This window comes from Protopterus annectens, chromosome 1.part2 (genome assembly GCF_019279795.1).
Source record: "Protopterus annectens isolate FY-2018-M chromosome 1.part2, PAN1.0, whole genome shotgun sequence".
NCBI lineage: Eukaryota > Metazoa > Chordata > Ceratodontiformes > Protopteridae > Protopterus > Protopterus annectens.
In genome coordinates, this window is record NC_056727.1 from 822,515,772 (window position 1) to 822,533,024 (window position 17,253).

The 17,253-nt window shown below is 37.9% G+C and overlaps 1 protein-coding gene across 1 annotated transcript in view; it reads right to left on the bottom strand.

Annotated features, from left to right (window-relative positions):
- The window catches only part of RYR2 (ryanodine receptor 2), a 6,224,161-nt gene that overhangs the window by 3,095,706 nt on the left and 3,111,202 nt on the right, over positions 1-17,253 (bottom strand). Inside the window, exon 29 of the mRNA XM_044059048.1 lies at positions 1,621-1,795. Within this exon, the coding sequence (XP_043914983.1) occupies positions 1,621-1,795 (175 nt within the window). The remainder of the gene's footprint in view (positions 1-1,620; positions 1,796-17,253) is intronic.

The window sequence follows — 17,253 nt, forward strand, 5'->3', positions numbered from 1 at the left end:
TTTTTTTGGTAAGATTTCTTAGGTATCAGTAATTTAGGCAATTGTTTTGTTTTTGTCTGTGTGTGTTTTTGTCATTAACTTTAAGTATTCTCCCTAGTTTTTCTTAATGTCAGTTATATGTTATATGTTTGACACACACACACACACACACACACACACACACACACACACACACACACACACACACACACACACATATATATTTATATGGATCCCTACCCAGCTGAATGAATTTTCAGAAACTCGAAATTCATATGGTCAAGACCAAATGGTCGACTTTTTGAAAACTCAAAGCTTTTGAATGAAGATCGCGGTTCAGCGAGGATCGGGAAATTTATCCTTGTCTTCACTGAAGTGCGATGTCAGAGTTGATGTATATAATTTGCAGGGGGTGTGGTGGATAAAAACAGTAGATATTTTGGGGGGGGGGTTGATGTTCAAGTTTTTGAAAACTTGATCATATGGTCTCATCGATATGAATTTAGAGTATCTGAAAACTTAATCATCTGACATAGATCCATATTTATATAAATATATATCACTGAAAACTCATAACACTGAAACCTCATTTCACTGAAAACATTCTCCACAAGAAACATATCTTAAAAAGCCCCCCTGCACCACCACACCCACCTTATTTTTATATAACTCCATGATTGCACAATTGTAGAGAAAAGTAAAAAAAAAGCATTGCACTCGATAAACCAGTGCTTAAGAACAAATACGAACATCTACAGATCTGGGGTTACAACATGATGTTGACAATCGAAATTCACACATACTTAGCTAGACTCACTTTCATAAAAACTCCTATGATAAGAATAGGCACCATCATATACATTATATACAATTGTATATATTTCTACATTTTTCCATGAAATGAATTTTCAGTGACATGGGTTCATCCTTAGGAGTTTCAGAGTTATGAGTTTTCAGTGTTATGGTAGGGACCTACACACACACACACACACACACACACACACACACACACACACTGCTTTATATATGTATGTGTATACATAAATATATATATATATATATATATATATATATATATATATATATATATATATATATGTGTGTGTGTGTGTGTGTGTGTGTGTATACACTGTACATATTTGGGCAAAAGTGTTCTGGCAGGCGGCAGGCAGATATAAATTTACAAAGCACATTCTCTACCTTCTGCTTGGGAAGAGACTAGAAGAGTTTGAGGTTTGCACCCTGAAAGAAATGACTGATGTACCTTTCTCTACAAAGGATGTAGTTACTCTCTCTCTGTTTTAGTATCCAAACAGGGCATGGTATTTAATGTCATTGCTAAAAATTTCCAAAGCTTTAAGAGGACCAATCAGTAGTTTCTATAGAATAATTTAGAAGAGTCATCAGAGACAACACATGTTTCATTTGGAGGAGGAACATAAAGTTCAGACTAATTTCCTAAGCATTTGCATTACAGCTCTCATGAACTTCTCCCATCCCATGTGACTAGATTTACTACAGAAATATTGACATCCAGAAAGTTGTAATTTGATACAAATTAAAATGTATGTTACTACCAATAGCTTTAGATGTCAATATAAATAAATACAAGCTTTCAAGGCCACCTGTAAATATGCTTACCATCTCCAACTTCAAAGTCTTTGAATGCAAGTTCTGAACCTGAGTCATCAAGAAGAACTTCTCCATTCAATGTGAACATAATAGTGTGTTCGTTCATGTCCGCCATGCAGCCCACAACATCTCCTGCTTGCCAAGAACGTCCAAAGTGCTCATTACCCTGGTGCCACCGCTGTGCCTAAAACATATTAACAAGAATTCAGATAAAATAAGTACACACAGCTTGCTCCTGCTCAATGACATGTCTAACAATTAACATTCATAATTACCAAGGTACAGAAAATGATATTTTCACAGTTTGTCTGCTATAAACAAAGCTACTAAATTATCTGTGTGGGCTCTGGAAGCACATAATCCCATAGGGCCTATTATTAATTTGTGATGGGAAACTCACTTCTAATTGCAGTCCAGAAAACTGACAACCTAAAAAGACAAGACAAGTCTGAGAGTCTATTATATTTATTTGGAAACTGAAAATAAAGTATTACAAGTAGAACTAAGTGACTGCTACAGAAACTCTCATTCTGCTTTGCAGAGCACAGTAATTAATTGCCTTTTTCATATACATGTTTATTTCACAGAATACTATTAAATCTCTCAAAAACTCATATATGCTACATGTGCACAGTTCTTCTTAACAGATTAAGAAACAATGTATTGTCAAATACTGAGAATATGGACAGACCAGGATCTTTCATACCTGTCTGGTTCCAATTTGTCTTCTGAACACTAAACCCCTTTTCTTGAGTGAAAGCAGTCACCTTAGACCCAGCTATGCAGCACACTCATGAACAACTGATCAAATCAGTGGCTTATGTGCTGGAACATTTGTGCAGAGGAGGGTGGGCATGAGTGAATTATTCCAGTTTGTTTATGCTGGGGAGAGGGATATGACATTTTCCAGTCAGATGACTGCTCCTTTGCAAGAGACTTACATGACAACATGACTTTACACTGGGAGGATGTGGACAGAGGTAAGAGCAGTAGATGAAGGCCAAAATACACTCCCTATGTGATTTTGGTGCTCACATCAGCCAGTGAAGAACCATAACAGATGCTTTCATTACTGGAATGCCAATGAGAGAAGAAAGATAATGCACGGCTGCAAAAATAATGGACCCTGCAGACAGCTCCTGCAATTGTGTTGGAGATACCCAGTGCAGGGGAATGAGTGGACTCAAGTCCAGTAGGGGAGGCTTCATGGTCAGAAAGTTCTGGGGCAAACAGCAACTAGGAAAACAAAAGCTAACCAAACTCTGCACTTGTGTTTCTAAATTAAATCAATTCAGACAATTCAGATCCATGTCAGGGGACACAGTCACATGCTGTCTCCTAAGAGTTATAATACTCTATACACAGCTTCAAATTCTGCCAGTTCTTGCTACTACCGCTGCATATCCATTCGGTGTATTCAGAACATTCACAGTAAATATACTCTGAACCATTTTTTATCACTGTTTAATGGCATACAGTATTTGCCAAGGAACTTTAAGTTTTCTTATTTTTCTGATGCATAGACATTCTCTTGTCCTGCTGCACCAGTGTTGAGCTGATAAATAAGTGCTATCCTTCAAGAATCAGCAGGTCAGACTTGATGGTTACCATATTCAGCTTGCCTGCATAAAAAGAAGTTATGTACTTACTATAACGTTCCATGTGAGTTGTTCTTCTCACCTTCATTCTTACTGATAGGTTTGGAGCCGATCCTCAGCTCAAAGTCGGCCAATTTGCAAAGCTCGAGGTCTCTAACAGCTAGAGGCCAAAACCCTATTCCCACAATGCACTTCTACCTTCCCCAGATCTTGTTTGCTGCCAACTAGTGGTAAATCTAAATCAGATTTCGAAGAAAATCATAAGGACAACTAGTGAGAGGAAACTCCTCAGAAGAACCAAAACCAACGTAGACCCTCTCTCGAACTTCCAGACATTGCATGGGGATAGGTGGGGGGGGGGGCGAAAGAATGAAGACGAGAAGAACAACTCCTATGGAACGTTATAGTAACTACATAACTTCTTTATGTGAAGTTGTTCAATCTTGCCTTTATTCTTACAGATGGGTAGCATCTCCAGCACCACAATCCTGGGTGGCTCATGGAAGTACCTCTCTAAGGACAGCAGAACCAAATGAAGCCCTGTCCCTAGAGGCCTTGTCTACTTTGTAGTGAGTTATGAAGGTGTGTGGCCTAGACCATGTGGCAGCTGCATAAATCGAATCAATAGGTAGTCTGGCCAAAAAAGCTATAGATGTAGAAACACCTCTGGTTGAATGAGCCTTGACTTTGCTCTCTAAAGAAACATCTGCCTCGTGGTATATAACGGATATACAATCAGCAAGCCATTTAGACAAAGTAGATTTAGATACCGCTGCACCTTTCTTGGAATCTGAGAAGGAGATGAACAACTAATCAGCTCTTCTAAGGTCTTTTGCCCTGACTAAATAGAAACAAAGTTGTCTATGGACGTCAAGCTTGTGAAGCATATATTCCAATTGATTAGTGTGATTGTGAAAGAAAACAGGTAATTCAATTGCCTAATTATGGGTGTATTCTGAACAAATTTTTGGTAAGAACGAAGGGTTCATCCTGAGGGAAACTCTATATTTGTGGAATATCAAATATGGGTGCTTAACTGAAAGGGCTTGCAACTCCGAAATTCTACGTACAGACATAATGGCCACCAAGAAAATGATCTTCCAAGAAAGATATTTTAGCTCACAGGAAGATGCAGGTTCAAATGGCAGGAGAATGATCTTGGATAGGACTAATTCAGATTCCATGGAGCTGTAGGTGATCTAATTGGAAGTTGTAGATGCATCGTACCCTTCAAAAAGGCTTTTGCCATCTTGTGGGACATAATACCATTTTCTGATTCACCGATATGGAAATTAGATATAGCAGGGAGTTGTACCCGGATGGTTGCTGCTGCAGCTCCTTTGTTGAGCAGTTTGGTCAGAAACTCTAAGATATCCAATATGAAGGCTAGAAAAGGGTCAATGTTATTCTGCTGAGCCCAGATTGAAAACCTCTTCCACTTACTGAGGTACAGTTTTCTGGTTGAAGACTTATGTGAAGACAGAAGAATATGTTGAGCTTCTTTTGATATATTTTGAAACCTGGCTATTCTGGGAATTGGAGCAGCCAAGCTGTCAGTTTGATGGACTGAAGACAAGGCTGAAGAGCTCCTGACAAGTGGGTCAGAAGATCCGGCACTGGGTCCAGGATCCAAGGTTCTTCTACTAGATGAGGCTTCAGAAAGAGGAACCAGATTTGACAAGGCCAATATGGGGCTATTAAGATAAGTGTCCTGCCCAGAAAACTGGCTTTCTGCAAAACTTTGGGAATCAGGGGAAAAGGAGGGAATGCATAAAGGAGTCCCGGGGGCCAATCGTAAACGAGTGCATTCCTTGGGTACTGTCCCTGTTGAGGGATCAAGGCAAAGTAGTTGCTGCATTTGGTGCTTGTGGGGGTCGCAAAGAGGTCACAGCAAGGCTGGCCCCATCTGCAGAAAATGATTTCCACTACCTCGTTCTTGAGGGACCACTTGTGAGGTAACAGAATTGCTCTGCTGAGTTTGTCCGCTATCACGTTGGATTTCCCCGGGATGTGCATTGCTATCAGAAAGCGCTGGGTGGACTGCCCATTTCCATACTCTGAGAGCCTCTCAACATAGGGGATAAGATCTGGTTCCACCCTGCTTGTTTATATACCAGACTACGGACATGTTGACTGACTGGATTACAATTGTGCCCAGAGCAAGAGAGTCTTGAAAGGAGTGCAATGCTAACAGAACTGCTCTCATCTTTAGGATGTTTATGTGCAATTGAGCCTCATGTACCTGCCATGTACCTTGGGCTTTCTGTCCCTGATAATGCCCCCCCCACCTGATCAGGGAGGCGTCCGTGGTCACTGTTGTAACTGGAACCAGAAGGTCACCGATTCTGACGTTAGCCACCACTGAAGATCGTCCTTGCATGAGTTGGTTATCAGAACTGGATGATTCATTGTTAAGTCCTGAAAAGTCCACTGTGTGAATAACAGCCACTGAAGAATGCGCAAGTGAGATCTCACCAGGGGTATTGCAATGATAGCTGCTGCCATGGTGCCCAGCAGCTTCAGAATCTGCGATGCTGGTGCTCTGCATTTTGAAAGGAGATGTACAATTTGATGTCATAGGGAAAGCACTCTTTCTGAAGGAAGTTTTAAAGACATGTTGACTGTGTCTTAAGTCTGATCCTATAAACACTGTATGCTGAGACAGCAATAAAGCAGACTTTTTTGAATTTATTGTGATGCCCAGTTGAAAACAGAGATCTAAGGTAGTGTCCCTTGCCTGAATAAGCTGATGCCTGGTGGGAGTGGTGAGGAGCCAGTCATCCAAATATGGAAACACCCAGATTCCTTGATGTCTCAAGTGAGCCATGACCACTGCCATATATTTGGTGAATACTCTGGGGATAGTAGTGAGACGGAAGGGCAGGGCCTGAAACTGGAAATGACTGGCTCCCAGCCTGAAGCACAGGTGATCCCTGGATGGCCTGGCCATTTTGATATGGTAGTACGCATCCTGAAGATCTATTGAGCACATCCAATTGTCTTTCCCTAGGAATGGGAGTATAGACTGAAGCTTGACCCTCCGGAACTTTTTCTTTTCTACATACTTGTTGAGTCTCCTGAGGTTCAAAATTAGTCATTTAGTCCCCTGTTTTCTTTGGCACTAAAAAGAATCTTGAGTAAGTTCCAGATCCTTGCTGGTCTGCTGGGACTGGTTGGATGACTCTTTTTTTCTAATAGTTTTTGAACATCTATTGTTGCAACATCCCTTAGACTGGGTGGAATGTCCGTGACTTCTTTTGTTGGTTTGGGGTGGATATGAAAGGGGATGAAATAGCCTCCGGATACGACATTTTGTACCCATCTGTCTTTTGAAATTTTGAGCCAGGCACCTAGGTACAAAGATAAATGTCCCCCGACTGCTTCCAGAGCAGGACAGTCGGGCTTCCTTTCAGGAGGGCTGGTAGGGCTTCCCTAGGAACTGATCCCTGTCACCCTAGTTCTGTGGACCCCTCTGCCACGTGGGTGTTGTCTTCCATCATTGCCCCCTCCTCTGCCCCTGGAGAAGGCTTCACCTCGTGAGTTCAAAAAGGCTCCTTGGGCTTTGCGGAACCACATTTTTCCTCCCCATTGACCTTTAGGGTAACATCTAGTAGGGGTGGAAAAACAGACTCCTATGGCAGACAGAGTCTTTCCGTCTTGCTAAACACACAAACCTCTCACGAAGAGCGATGCACGGCCAACCAAACTATGCAAGTAACACAACGGCCAGCAATTACTGTTCCAAAACCATTTTAATAGCAAATTTACAAAGGATATATAATATATATCCTGCTCCAAACCGGTTTCGGTTCCCCTTCTTCAGTGGAGCTAAGATTTGTGAAAAAGCCAACATCTGATTCCCTTTAATAGTGTCAGTACACATTATAGACCAATCAAAATTCAAACATCTTTTCAAACATATTTTCTTAATATAAAGTAAACCCAACAACCATATTATGAATATACCTTAGGGCTAACACATTGCCCTATATGTTTATATATAAACTAGTATATATATAAAAAAAATATATAAAAAATAAATGAAATAAAAAATAAAAATAATAAAGAATAGAATACACAGAAATATTTGCACATTGTCAACCTCAAATCTAGATATATAGAGCAATTGATTTGGATATGATAACATTCTTAATAAACATATATCTTTCAATATTGGATAAATAATCTATGTTATATAAGATATATCAATCATAATAATGCATAAATATATATCTCACAAGAAATATATTATAGGTGATCATTAATACCTGGCGGGAATAATGCACCCAAATGTATGATCCAGTATTTTTCTTTTTCTGTCAAAATGTTGTCCCATCCTTGTTGATGACTCCTATCACCAACAACCCTGTCAATAATAGTAAACTTAAATTTTGCCGTGAGATGTTTCATAGTATGTAAATAAAGGGCATTAGTAGATATTTTGTTTTTAATATTACTTCTATGTTCCCCAATTCTTATTCTAAGGGGCCTAGAAGTTTTCCAACATAGAATGCAGAGCATTGACGTGGCAAGATATATCACCCAACTCATCGAGCAATTACCAAAAATTTTAGATCATAAACTTTACTGGTATTGGCACTACTAAAAGATTTAGTTTTATTAATATCCAAACAAGACATACAATGTCCACAAGGATAGGTGCCAATCAGTTCTTTGCCCATAATGGTGAGCTGTTTATACCTTGCCCTCCACTGCTATGATGTTTAAAATGTGAGAACATAGAAGCTAAAGTTTTGCCCTTTCTATAAGAATATTGACAACATGTCCCCAAATGTTGTCTAAGAATATCATTAGCCATTAAGATATTCCAATTTCTCTCTATCACACCTCTAATAACCTGATTATTTCTACCATAGGTAGTGACCAATCTCATAACTTCATCTCCTTTTTATCTTGATCGTGATCTTGATATTGTATGAGTTGGTCCCTACTTTTTTTGTCAGACATATATTTAGCAGATTTGATATCAAACATAGAATACCCTCTATCATGGAATCTATTGGTAAGATCCAAGCTGGCTATCTCATAGTCTTCATGACTAGAATTAATTCTTTTAATGCGACAGAATTGAGATTTTGGGATGTTCGGACAGTGTGGCGGGATGCATACTGAGGCATGTAACAGTGTATTATATTGAGGATATTTCCTATATATTTTTGTACCTAGTGTATCATCAGGCTTCCTGTATACACTGACATCCAAGAATTCAATATTGGACCTACTACTATTAATAGTAAATTCAATGCCCCAAGGGTTACTATTAAGGTAATCCACAAATTCTTTAAGATATTCATCCATGCCACACCATCCAACAATCATCAAGATATCTGCCAGATATCTATTTCCAATGTAAATATTGTGAGATGTGTCATAAATTAAGTATTCTTCTAAATCGCCATAAATAGGTCTGCATATATGGGTGCAAAGATGCACCCATAGCAGTACCTGTAACTGCCAATAGCAGTCACCTTGAAAGAAGAATACATTTTTATTCAAAACATGCTCACACATACAAATCAAAAGTGTATTAAATCCAGGCCTATATAAGTTTGATTTCTCAAGCCAATATTGTAATGCTTGAAGACCGCAATGTGGAATACTTGTATATAGATCGTCCAAAGTACAGAGTAGCCAGTCTGGTTCAAGTTCCATCTCTTCTATAATTTGTAAGAACTGTGTAGTGTCTTTAATTCTAGCTCTTACCTGAGATAACAAAGGTTTTAGATATTCAGTCAAAAAGCTGAAAGTGGTTCCGTCAAGAACCATGGCCAGACACAATTGGACGGCCTGGTGGGGAGGTCAGGGATTTATGGATTTTAGGCAATAGATATAGTATCTGTTTATTAGGATCATTAACAGTCAAATGTTTAACAATGGTGTTAGACAAAATACCATTTTCAACTGCACTACTCAGGAACTCATCAATTTCCTGTTTAAAATTAGTCGTAGGATCAATGTCCATTTTCTTATAACATATTTGATCTGATAATTGTCTTAATCCTTCCTGTATATAATAATCTGTATCCAAGATCACTGCCCCACCTTTGTCTGCCCGACAATAACTATGTCATTATTATTTTTAGTTCCTCAAGTGCCTGTCTTTCAGTGTGCTGAATATTGTCTGACAAAATTAAAGCCATATGGTGGAAAATGTAAATCCTAAGTACTGCCTGTTGAAAGGCTGTAACATGCATATTAGCAGGAGGTTGAAAAGTAGATTTGAGAAATCTAAATTCAGTAGATCTTTGAGCTGTCTGATCTGAAAAGAATATCCAAGGTTTAACGACGGCAAAATTCCAAAATATCTTTTACAGTTTGATATTGATCACAAAAAATCCGGTACAAACCCTAAACCTTTATTCATTTTTCTTGTTCCAATGTTAATTCCACTTTGGACAGATTAAGCACATTTGAAATGTGGTAGTTGTATCTATTTCAAAGAGCCTGAACTATTCCATCCATTGATTCCAGATCTGAACCTATTACGGTGTTTCTCCCCAGCGTCTTGTCTTCTTACCCCAAAAGGGGTAGGTATATTGCTTCTTTTTTTATAAGGTGAGAGGTCAGGTCAAGTAACCACCTCACTATCAGTGGGAGAGGACTCATCACCTGAGGTGCTAGCATATGTCTGTTCTCTATTTTAAGAATAGGTCTGGAGTCGTTTCTTAGCCTGGCACCACTCCTACCCATAGACATCTCTTTAAATCTCACTGATTTCTGAAGCTCAAGGGCGTCCCTAGCATAATCATTAACGTCCCTGTGAATTTTTAACTTTCCTCTCTTTAAATCAATTTGTCATACTGGGTCAATTCTTTTGATAATTAGCAACCAACATACCATAGTTGGTATTAGATTCAAATTGTTTGCAAATACTACTTAGTTCTTTAACCTCAGCAATATTCAACAATAGATTTGAATATTGCTGAGGTTAAAGAACTAAGTAGTATTTGCAAACAATTTGAATCTAATACCAACTATGGTATGTTGGTTGCTAATTTATCAAAAGAATTGACCCAGTATGACAAATTGACGAAAGAGAGGAAAGTTAAAAAATTTCACAGGGACGTTAATGATTATGCTAGGGGACGTCCCTTTGAGCTTCAGAAATCAGTGAGATTTAAAGAGATGTCTATGGGTAGGAGTGGTGCCAGGGCTAAGAAACGACCCAGACCTATTCTTAAAAATAGAGAACAGACATATGCTAGCACCTCAGGTGATGAGTCCTCTCCCACTGATAGTGAGGTGGTTACTTGACCTCTCACCTTATAAAAAGAAGTAATATACCTACCCTTTGGGGTAAGAAGACAAGACGCGGGGGGAGGAAACACCGTAATAGGTTCAGATCTGGAATCAATGGATGGAATAGTTCAGGCTCTTTTGAAATAGATACAACTACCACATTTCAAATGTGCTTAATCTGTCCAAAGTGGAATTAACATTGGAACAAGAAAAAATATTGAATAAAGGTTTAGGGTTTGTACCCGGATTTTTTTGTGATCAATATCAAACTGTAAAAGATATTTTGGAATTTTGCCGTTTAAACCTTAAGATATTCTTTTCAGATCAGACAGCTCAAAGATCTACTGAATTTAGATTTCTCAAATCTACTTTTCAACCTCCTGCTAATATGCATGTTACAGCCTTTCAACAGGCAGTACTTAGGGATTTACATTTTCCACCATATGGCTTTAATATTTTGTCAGACAATATTCAGCACACTGAAAGACAGGCACTTGAGGAACTAAAAAATAATAATGACATAGTTATTGTCAGGGCAGACAAAGGTGGGGCAGTAGTGATCTTGGATACAGATTATTATATACAGGAAGGATTAAGACAATTATCAGATCAAATATGTTATAAGAAAATGGACATTGATCCTACGACTAATTTTAAACAGGAAATTGATGAGTTCCTGAGTAGTGCAGTTGAAAATGGTATTTTGTCTAACACCATTGTTAAACATTTGACTGTTAATGATCCTAATAAACAGATACTATATCTATTGCCTAAAATCCATAAATCCCTGACCTCCCCACCAGGCCGTCCAATTGTGTCTGGCCATGGTTCTTTGACGGAACCACTTTCAGCTTTTTTGACTGAATATCTAAAACCTTTGTTATCTCAGGTAAGAGCTAGAATTAAAGACACTACACAGTTCTTACAAATTATAGAAGAGATGGAACTTGAACCAGACTGGCTACTCTGTACTTTGGACGTACGATCTTTATATACAAGTATTCCACATTGGGCGGGTCTTCAAGCATTACAATATTGGCTTGAGAAATCAAACTTATATAGGCCTGGATTTAATACACTTTTGATTTGTATGTGTGAGCATGTTTTGAATAAAAATGTATTCTTCTTTCAAGATGACTGCTATTGGCAGTTACAAGGTACTGCTATGGGTGCATCTTTTGCACCCATATATGCAGACCTATTTATGGCGTATTTAGAAGAATACTTAATTTATGACACATCTCACAATATTTACATTAGGAAATAGATATCTGCAGATATCTTGATGATTGTTGGATGGTGTGGCTGGATGCGAATATCTTAAAGAATTTGTGGATTACCTTAATAGTAACCCTTGGGGCATTGAATTTACTATTAATAGTAGTAGGTCCAATATTGAATTCTTGGATGTCAGTGTATACAGGAAGCCTGATGATACACTAGGTACAAAAATATATAGGAAATATCCTCAATATAATACACTGTTACATGCCTCGAGTATGCATCCCCGCCACACTGTCCGGAACATCCCAAAATCTCAATTCTGTCGCATTAAAAGAATTAATTCTAGTCATGAAGACTATGAGATAGCCAGCTTGGATCTTACCAATAGATTCCATGATAGAGGGTATTCTATGTTTGATATCAAATCTGCTAAATATATGTCTGACAAAAAAAGTAGGGACCAACTCATACAATATCAAGATCACGATCAAGATAAAAAAGGAGATGAAGTTATGAGATTGGTCACTACCTATGGTAGAAATAATCAGGTTATTAGAGGTGTGATAGAGAGAAATTGGAATATCTTAATGGCTAATGATATTCTTAGACAACATTTGGGGACATGTTGTCAATATTCTTATAGAAAGGGCAAAACTTTAGCTTCTATGTTCTCACATTTTAAACATCATAGCAGTGGAGGGGCAAGGTATAAACAGCTCACCATTATGGGCAAAGAACTGATTGGCACCTATCCTTGTGGACATTGTATGTCTTGTTTGGATATTAATAAAACTAAATCTTTTAGTAGTGCCAATACCAGTAAAGTTTATGATCTAAAATTTTTTGGTAATTGCTCGATGAGTTGGGTGATATATCTTGCCACGTGTCAATGCTCTGCATTCTATGTTGGAAAAACTTCTAGGCCCCTTAGAATAAGAATTGGGGAACATAGAAGTAATATTAAAAACAAAATATCTACTAATGCCCTTTATTTACATACTATGAAACATCTCACGGCAAAATTTAAGTTTACTATTATTGACAGGGTTGTTGGTGATAGGAGTCATCAACAAGGATGGGACAACATTTTGACAGAAAAAGAAAAATACTGGATCATACATTTGGGTGCATTATTCCCGCCAGGTATTAATGATCACCTATAATATATTTCTTGTGAGATATATATTTATGCATTATTATGATTGATATATCTTATATAACATAGATTATTTATTCAATATTGAAAGATATATGTTTATTAAGAATGTTATCATATCCATATCAATTGCTCCATATATCTAGATTTGAGGTTGACAAAGTGCAAATATTTCTGTGTATTCTATTCTTTATTTTTTATTTTTTATTTCATTTATTTTTTTATATATTTTTTTATATATACTAGTTTATATATAAACATATAGGGCAATGTGTTAGCCCTAAGGCATATTCATAATATGGTTGTTGGGTTTACTTTATATTAAGAAAATATGTTTGAAAAGATGTTTGAATTTTGATTGGTCTATAATGTGTACTGACACTATTAAAGGGAATCAGATGTTGGCTTTTTCACAAATCTTAGCTCCACTGAAGAAGGGGAACCGAAACCGGTTTGGAGCAGGATATATATTATATATCCTTTGTAAATTTGCTATTAAAATGGTTTTGGAACAGTAATTGCTGGCCGTTGTGTTTCTTTCCGTCTTGCTCACATCTGGTGAGGGTCTCTTTAACTTTTGGTCCAAAAAGGAAAGAACCATCAAATGGGGCATTCACAAAGGATGACTTGAAAGGTTCCACAAAAGAACATAAGCGCATCCAGGAATGTCTAGAAAGAGCTATTCCTGTACCCGCTGCCCTACTCATCCCATCAGCTGCATAAGATACAAGGTGCATGGAAGAGTTAACAATAGAATTGAGGGTAGCAAGCTGAGACATAACTTTGTCCACCACTATATTTGCTACTGCACCCTGGAGAGTATCTCCTAGCTCTTTCAGGAGATCTCTTTGAATCCTTGTGAAGTGGGGTAGATAGTTCAAGCACCGAAGAGCAAAGGTTGTAGAACATATGCTTGCTGTATCTGTCCATAATCCTAGATTCTCTATTAGGAGGATGGACAGACGTAGAGGTCTCCGACATCTCTTTCTTAGTGGCTGCCGCAACCACCATGGCATCAACAGGTATTGGTTTAGATAAAAAGGTTTTGTCATGAGGAGCTGAGATGTATTTGTTGGGCCTCCTAGGAAAGGACTCCATAGTATCTGGTGAGTCTCATGCCCTTCGAGATAAAAAGTCTATCAAATCATTGAAGGCCGGAGAAACCCAAGAGGTGGAGGGTCGAGACCCAAAATCCTTCAAGAGCACCAATTCATCATCAGTAGGGTTAAAAGGCTGCCAGTCACCCCTCTGCTTAAGGATCTCTAGGATATCCACAAAGGAGATATCCTCAGAGGGGGACTTTGGGGACCCTTCCGATTCCTTCAAATTGGTGTCAGATGTGATGGATTTCTGTGGGGAATCTAAATGTCTCCTCTTACATAACCTCTTCCCAGGAACCTCCTCAGTGGGTACTTCTGGGGAGGTCTTGGAAGAGCAGGGTTCCCCCAATGAGGCTTCCTGAGGCTCCAGGTCCCTATGCTTTAGTCTGCAGTGATGGAGAAGATTTCGCTGCTTTATGGGAGGAGGTGGCCATTTCAGAAGTTACTATCTGGGGGGACAAAACCCTCTTCATGGCATCGAAGGCACCATGGCTCCGGTGCGAGGATCGTCTCCAAACCCATCAGTAAGAATGAAGGCGAGATTGAACAACTTCATATCATAGGTTTTAATATTAACAGCAGTGATGCATGCCTTTCTTCAAGTCATTCAAAATAAACTTTATGTAGAATCTGAGCTGTACCAGTTCAAGGGCAGTATATTACTAATAAAGAACTGGTACCCCTCTTTAACTTAACAAATTCAAACATGCAATGATTCCTGCACTTGAAATACATTTGCTGCCGTCCATTCAAAGTAGTTTTTTGGATTTGTCAAACAAGATCTATTTTTCACAAAGCTATCTATTTCTGTGGTGACAGTCAGTTGAATTTGAGGTGGTATGCAATTTTTTCCTTAATGAAAGATTTTGAACATTTTCCAAAAATTGAGTTACCAAAGGAGTATTTCTCTTTTCTTTTATTCTGGGAAGAAGCACTGTCTTCTGAAGCACTTTGGCTGATCTTTTACTGTCTCAGTCATATAACTAGGAAAAGCTGCATGGCTAATGATGACATCTCTGTAACTGCTGTAGTAGTCTCAGATATAATCCATCTGCTCCAACAGGCCTTCCCATGTTTAGCCTGATAAAAGATTTCGGGAACACTGCCATGGAGAATCTACCAACGTTTCTCTCTCTCTTCTAATTACACATTTATCTACTCAGCACTGGTCAGGTTGGTTTCAGCTAGGCTTGTGGTCTATTTTCAAGGGACATCCTATAGATCAGGGGAGTCCAAATGTTTTGGCTCAGGAGCTGCTTACCAAATAGTTCAGGAGCTATTTATCATACTTCATAAGGTTTGGAGGGTCACATTACCATAACCAACCCATTATCTGTCCATTCAAAACAAGACAAACTTTGAGCCAGGCAAAATGCTTCAATGGGCCATATTGTGGCCCTAGGGTCACTTGTTGGGCATCCCTCTCCTAGATGGTATTTATGCAGCCTCTAGACATCAAGGAAATCCCAGTACTCATTTTCAAGTGAGACGTTGTGCAATATAAAAAGCTGTTTTATAGTGAAAACCAGTGAATATTTATAATACAGTGTTATCAATTTAGTGGACTCTGGAAAAAACATCAAAGACATTTAAAGTAGAAATGTTTGAAATATTAATATTGATATGCCATTATATGGAAATTATGGAAAAAATGTGATAAATAGAAAAAATTGGAAAATACATTAATGATAGGCATATGGTTTAGTTGTAAACAATGCTACAAATATGACTTGTAAAACAATGGCACTGGAATAAAAAATAAAACAATTGGTTATGGTAAAAAGGCTGGGGATAAATATGATTTTGTATTAACAAATAAGTAAATATTTGCTAATAATATGGAAATGTGAAATTGATTTTCTTAATTCACCAGTACCTCAGGTAGAAGGAATCTCAATTTAACATCTCATCTAAAGCCAATACCTCAGGAATGTAGCACTTTCTTAATAATGGTCTGCATTGTTAACAGTAGAATATAAATCCATAATACTTGGTGGGAGGAAGAACCCAAAGTCTTCTGATCTTTTCAGCATCAAAAGGCAAAATGCTTGGAGAACTTCCAAGAAGACTGCACAAAGATCAACAGCTTAATTTCAGCCCCTCACAGTGAAAAAGCAGAAAGTGAGAAATAAAAAGCAATGAAATTGTCATTGGGGCAACATTTACTTAATGGCTGGTAAGTACACTGCTTGTATGCCAGCAAAGAAGAAATTTAGGGAACCTGAAAGAAAATCAACAAGAAAAGATTAACAGACAACAGTAGCTAGGAAGAATCCTTCAGCTGTTCAGAAAAAGCAGTTCAAGCTTCAGTTTTTGTTCAAGAGATGACTTCCATTAATTTAGAGGTAGAAATAAATCAAGTGTACTATGAGGTGATTAAAATAAAAGAAATAGTGAAGGGATATATCAATTCAAATAGCAAAAGGCTGGAAAATAGATAAAACTCTATGTAGCTATGCATATGAACTGAAAAAAAATGCAAAAATCAGAGGAAAAAATGAAGATAAGGGTGGATTAGTATGAGACTTCACAAGAAGAGCTGTTTAAAATAGTGATTGTAGAAGACAGAGCAAGCAAGGTAATCCAGGCATGTTCTGCTGTACCAGAGAAACTGGAAGGAACAGACTGTATTCATTTTCTAAAAGGACAAATAAGCAGCTGGCCTGATATTCCACAGCTGGATTTGTTAATTGAAGGGACACATTGAGTATTTGCTCCAAACTTGGCCATAAGAAAGCAGAGAAGACCTACATTAGTAAAGATGCAATCAAACCAGCAGAAAGAGCGAATCCTGAGAAAACTGTGTCTGAAGAGAAAAAAAAATAAAAACTTAAGACAGCAGAGTGTTTGTAGAAAATGTTTCTTCATTATACACCAAGCAGAAGAAAAGTTAACTTATCCCAACAATCAGGGAATGTTGAGAGGCACTTGTGAGATTCAAGCTGTTGTATCCATCTGTCTTTAGAATATTCTTCCTGGAGGATCAAAGACACTTTTGGATGTAGAACAAGCTAAGAAGGAAAAAGAAAAAAATATTCAACAAAGCATGAGACAGCAAACAAAATAGGACTCTGCTTCTCATTCTTCTGAAAATAAAGCTCACCGACTTTATCTGTAAAACCTTTTCTAATTTTCAAAAGGATAATGCCTGGGAGACAGAAAAAAGTACAATAATTGCCTAGAGGAATCAGCAGTACCTTGGACTTGAAACAGAGTCTGATGTTTGGAGACTGAGATGGCTAGAATGAAGACTGTTGAAAATAAATTAGAGGCTATGAAACATCAGTCACATTTGTGAAATATG